Source organism: Psammomys obesus, unplaced genomic scaffold, assembly GCF_907164565.1.
Source record: "Psammomys obesus unplaced genomic scaffold, mPsaObe1.curated_primary_1811, whole genome shotgun sequence".
Classification (NCBI taxonomy): domain Eukaryota; kingdom Metazoa; phylum Chordata; class Mammalia; order Rodentia; family Muridae; genus Psammomys; species Psammomys obesus.
Genome location: NW_026594014.1, coordinates 725,886 through 731,631, shown reverse-complemented (window position 1 = coordinate 731,631; position 5,746 = coordinate 725,886). Strand labels below are relative to the sequence as shown.

The 5,746-nt window shown below is 55.1% G+C and overlaps 1 protein-coding gene across 1 annotated transcript in view; it reads right to left on the bottom strand.

Annotated features, from left to right (window-relative positions):
- The window catches only part of LOC129684580 (long-chain-fatty-acid--CoA ligase ACSBG2-like), a 22,914-nt gene extending 17,974 nt beyond the window's left edge, over positions 1-4,940 (bottom strand). The window contains exons 1-2 of the mRNA XM_055617794.1: positions 4,774-4,940; positions 682-770 (exon numbers count right to left, since the gene is read on the bottom strand). Of these exons, the coding sequence (XP_055473769.1) occupies positions 682-770; positions 4,774-4,920 (236 nt within the window). The 5' untranslated portion in view covers positions 4,921-4,940. The remainder of the gene's footprint in view (positions 1-681; positions 771-4,773) is intronic.
- Positions 4,941-5,746: the final 806 nt, after the last annotated feature.

The following is a 5,746-nucleotide window of genomic DNA, read 5'->3' as shown; positions in this document are numbered from 1 at the left end:
GTGTGAGGCGGTTCCCAGGTGTGTGAGGGGCCCCCAGCTGTGTGAGGGGTCCCCAGCTGTGAGGGGTCCCCAGCTAAGAGGCAGTTCCCAGCTGTGTGAGGGGTGCCCACATGTGAGGCGGTTCCCAGCTGTGTGAGGCAGATCCCAGCTGTGTAAGGGGTCCCCAGCTGTGGGGACCCAGGTTGGGGACCGCTCAGCAGTTAGAGCACTGGCCATTCATGCAGGGGACCACAATTCAGCTCCTAAGTCCAGCTCCAGGGGAGCTGACCCCTCACCCCGTTCTGGCCTCCATGAATATGTGCATTCACATGTATACACACGTGCACACAGGCACACCCATATATGCACTCACAGGTGTGCACAAATCTATAATTTTTGTTTTTAGAGACAGGGTTTCCCTGTGTAGCCTTGTCTGTCCTGGACTTGCTTTGTAGACCAGGCTGGCCTCGAACTCATGGAGATCTGCCTGCCTCTGCCTCCCAGAGTGCTGGGATTACAGGTGTGCGACACCATGCTCAAATCCATACATTTTAGAAAATTATTTTTAACAGAAAGCTAAGGCCGAGGCCATAAGTAGGAAGGGCTTAACTCTGGCCTTCGGCCTGCGAGTGAGGTTTTGTGCTGCGCAGCTGGCTGGCAGCAGTGGTCCGCCAGCACAGGGAGCCAGAGGGTGAGACATACCCAGCCAAGACGGTGCCCAAGGCGGCAACGACCCACTCGACGCAGTTGGCGCCCAGGATGCCCACACCGTGGAAGCGCTGCAGGCCCAGCTGGAGGGAACAAAACCAGGAGGAAGATGCTGTCAGCTGCTGCGTGTCCACGTCTGCTCAAGATGCCATCCTGAGGAGGAGAGAAACAAACACAGAGACAGACAGAAAACGGAAAAGCAGCTGCACTGACTGGGGAGCCCCTGTCCAGCCTGAAGTCGGGGTGCGATGAGCTCACCTCCTGCTCTTCATTTCCCATCTACTTTGCTTTCATTTCAGGGAGTTCCCGTGGCATGGAGGTCACTGTTTCAGTTTATTATTTTTTCAGGTCGGGGGCAGGAAGCATGTCCGCCTGACTGTATGGCCACGCCTACTCTCCGCCTCCGGGACCTCCCATCTTCCCCACAGGAATCCCGGGCAGGGCTAACTCCATCTCTCCACAGGCCTGGGGACCCACTCTCTCTCCCAGGGTCAGGCGCCCAGGACTCCCTTGGGAATAAGATCCTGCAGGTGTGTCCTCTGTGAGGTTCAGGTCACAGAGTGTCCTGTCCCCCGGGGTCCCTCCACCCAGCACCTTCTATCAGATTTCCCTATTTTCAAGGCTGCGGTGTCCCAGTGCACAGACATCCCCCTCTGCCTGCGCAGCGCTGGACGAGGCCCGCTGCTGAGGCTCAAGTTCGCCTCGTCCACACAGCCATCCTGAGGATGCCCTCTTTCCCAGCAGGGCCTCCTGCTCCCCACCTGACTTCATCCTTAGACACAGAAGCTCCTAGCCTCACTTGATAGGTGGCCTCTGAAACAGCCCCCTGCGAGCTCTCCCCTCCCTGCACCGAGTAATTAGGTGCTGCGTTTCCATTCATCCAACAGGAGCATGCTGCCTTATGCAAATCAGGCATCCTGGACACGCCTAGTTCACATAATCCTGTACACCTGTTCTCCCCAACGGGACCATGACCTTTGTTCTCTGGAACTGAAGTTGAATTAGCTCCCTGCTGACTCTGGCTGGGTGATCCCAGCTGCTCCAGGCCTGCTTCTTGGGAGACAGCCCCCGGGCCGTGGGAGAAGCAGCGGCCCTGGGCACTGGGAGTTACGGTCATGAACGGTGCTTCGGTGGATTCAGACGGACGGCTTTCCCTTTAAGGCCTTGATCTGGATTCCTCTCAGCGTAAGGTTCGTAAGGTTCGAGGAGACAGTTCTGGGTGGCCTGCTGACCCTACGTTTGATTCCTAGGAAATGTGTGCGGATGTTGTGCGTGTGTGCGCGCCGAGGACATCCCCGCCCACGTGCCATCCAGGGGGTGTGGGGTACCGGAGGGCTGGCGGGACCCGTGTGTCTTCCTCTGCTGCTCCTTGGGTCTCTGTTGAGACGGGTCTCCCGCTGGACCAGATGCTCGCCGCCTCAGCCAGTGAGCGTTCACGATGAGCCTCTGTTCACCCACTGACTCTAGGATTGTAAGGACACTCAGCCACCCCTGGCTCTGACACCGGTTCTGGGCCTGAGTGGAGTCTTGTGCTGGAAGGTCCTATCCAGGGCCGTCACACACCTCCCCTATCTTCTCGGGCAGGGTCTTCATGCTTCTTCCCTGGAGGCCGGGCTGCTGGCCGGACAGCCCAGACCCATCACCCTTCCTCACTGTCTCAATTTTAACCACAATGTGTGGGTATCTGCACTATGTGCATGTCCCTATGGCTGCCCAAGAAGCCAGAGCTATAGGTGGCTGCGAGCCACGGAACCTCACTGCCAAGAAGTAAACTGGTACTCTGGAAGAGCAGGAAGAATTCTTAGCTGCTGAGCCACCTCTCCAGCCTCAACCTTTTAAAAATGACCTTAACTTACTGTGGTGTTTTGAATGAGAGTGGCCCGCATAAGCCCATCTATCTGAAGGCTTGGTCCCGAGTAAGTGAAACCGATTAGGAGGTGTGGCTTTGTTGGAGGAGGCGTGTCAATGGGGTGGGCTTTGGGGATTCAGAAGCCCGAGGCATACCCAGTATCTCTCCCTCTACCTGCTGCCCATGGGTCAGGATGTAAAGCTCTCAGCTAGTACTTCATTCAGCACCTGTCTGCTTCCTGACGTGACAATAACGGACCAACCCTCTGAAACTCTAAGCCAGCCACAATGAAATGCCTTCCTTTATAAGATTGGCCCTGGTCATGGTGTCTCTTCATGGGAATAGAACAGTGACTAAGACAGAAGTTGGTACCAGGAGTGGGGTACTGCTGTGACAGGCCTGACCACCATGCTTGCTGAGATTCTGAATTTCCAAAGTGGCTGAGCACTGTAAATGGGACTAGCAGAATCTTGGAGGAGACTCTGCTAGGTTCTGGGAGACTGCAGACTATGGAGGTCCAGCTCTCGAGAGACCTTTCTTCTGACATTTTGGCAAAGAATGTGGCTAATTTTTGCCCTTGTCTAAGAAGCTGCCCGAGGCTTACTGGAAGACTTTTAGATTAGTGGATTGGCAGAGGAGATAAAGACGGCCTGACACTGTCCTGTGGTTCCTAGCGGTCACTTTTATGCACAACTATAATCAAAAGGAGCAAGCAGAGCAGAGAAATACAACATGTACACGAGGAGAAAAGGAGCCCCGGGAAACATAACGTTCGACCAAGTTCTGTGCTCAAGGACATGAGAAGCTTAAAGAAGATCCTGATACTGACTGGAATAAAGGGAGTGGTGCCCTCAGGGCACGACCCCTCCCCGTCAGTCCTGGGACCCTTGACAGGAAAATGCCTAACTAATTAAAGGAAGGTTTATACAGCAGGAAAACACTAACAAGTCAAAGCTCTCACAAATACAGGTCTCGGAAGCGGCCAGGCTCCATTCTGGCAACAGGGCTTGGCAGCGTCAGCCTTGCCGTCCTGGTTTTAGAGTCATGAAGGGCACGCGAGGAAAGTGGCCGTGGACTCTCCGTCTGTGGCAAAGGAAGGCTGCTGGGGCCAGGCAAGAAGTGTGGGATCCCTAGCTTGGGGGTGGAGCCGTCCTTGCCTGAGGCTGTGAACGTGAAGCCTGGGTTGTGTTGTAATGTTAGAATGGGGGGGTGGAGCTGACAAGGGGCATGGAACCAGGCTGAGGGTGAGAGTGTGTCACCTTAGGCTGAGCTGGGAAGAGGGTAGAGCCATGTAAGCCGTCTGGCGTCAGGCAGAGTTAGAGGCCATGGAGCTATCCCTTCTGGGTGTTGGTCTTTTTGGGGGGTTTAGCCTTTCCTCACTATGCCCTCTTTCCTTCTTTTTGGAATGGTAGTGTATGTTCTGTGCCACTGTAGGAAGATGTGATCCCGCATTAGACACAGTTAAGAGATTGTCTTGAGTCTTACAAGAGACTCTGAAGCAGTGTTGTGGACTTCTGGGGTTGGAGTGAATGTTTGTGTATGTATGATGTGGTCAGAGGCCTAAGGAGCCCAGGGGACCAACGTGGTACCGAATGAGGATGCCCCATTGGCTCACGTTTGCATGGGGCCCTAGCTGGTGGGAATGTTTAGGAGGGACTAGGAGGTGTGGCCTCGGAGGAGGTGTGTCAGTGGGGTGGGGTCTGAGGGTTCAAAAGCCCACCCAGGCCGAGTCTCGCTTTCTGTTTCCAACTTGCCCAGATGGTGTAAGCTCTCAGCTCCTTCTCCATCACTCACGGTGGGGTGCAGCCGTGCTCCCCACCGAGACGCTAACGAACTAAACCTCTAATCCACCCCAGTGAAATGTTGCCTTGGTCATGGTGTCACCTCACGGCAACAGAAAAGTGACTGAAGCCTTAAGTAGCCTGGGGTGAACTCTGGCTCACTCTGTGGCCAAGGATGGCCTCGAACTCCCTTTATCTCCTGAGTAGAGATGGCAGGTGTGCATCTCACACTTGGTGCTCTGAGGTGCTGGGAACGGAACCCAGGACTTTGTGCGTGCCAGAGGCCACTCTGGCCACTTCAGCCCAGCTCAACTTTTTACCTTTCCTTCATTTTCTGAGATGGAGTGGAACTTGGGGCCCTCCTGCCTCGGCTACCCGTAGGCTGGGACCCCGAGTTGCCCACAGCCAGCTCTGGGGACCACCGTCTCTGGACGACTGAGGGGGGGGGCTGCCTACCTTGATCAGAGATCTGGCTGCCTTGCAACACACTTCGTAGTACTGGCTGAAGGTCACCGTGTCCCACTTCTTGCCATTCTTCGAGGCTAGGGCTGGGTAAGCGCCGAACCGTTCAACAGACTCCTGGAACAGCTCGGGGATGGTCATCGGGGCCTCGTGGCCCGGCCCGTGTCTGGACAGCCTCAGGCGCACCTCTCCGTCACTGCGAGTACTCCACAGCCTGGGAACTGCGGGAAGAGTCACAGGGCTGGTGACCGCCGTGGAGTCGCGGCAGTCACCCTTTGTACACACGGGCTAGTGCTGCACAGCCAAGCCACGGCCTTGGCCATCAGGGCGGGCTCAAAGGGTTTTACAATTGTTTGCTCATGTGTAGGACTGATTTGCCTGAATGAGTGTTCACTGAGCACCTGCAGTTCCCAGTGCAGCCAGAAGAGGGAGGAGCAAGCGTCCGTAACCACTGAGCGGCCTCTCCAGTCTCCACAGAGATTTCTGTCCAAATGCAGGATGGGGCTGGAGTGCTCAGTGGGTAGAGGTGCTGCCTGCCGACCTTAGGTCAAGCCTCAAGCCCTGGAAATTATGCGGGGAGAGGAGAAACAAGCTCCTGTGAGTTGGCCTCCGACCTCCACATATGCATTGTGGCATGTCTCAGCCTCAAAAAGAGACAAATGTAATTTTTTTTTATTTTTAGTTTTTAGAGAGGAGCCATTTAAGAGGCACCTATTTGTCAGCTCAGTGCTCAGGAATTCCAAAGTTCATGCACAACTGGGGCTAGGAGCAGGCTTGGTTCGTGAGTGCTTGCACTGAAAGCATGAGGACTTGAGTTCAGGTTAAAAAAAAAAATCTGGAAGTATGGTGGTCCTGTACCCACTGCCTCAAATAAATACACAGACAGATGGAAGAGTGGCCGAGCGAGACAGCTAGCAGGCCTTCCTGGCCTCCACACACACACGCATGAGGGTACAGACAGAGAGAG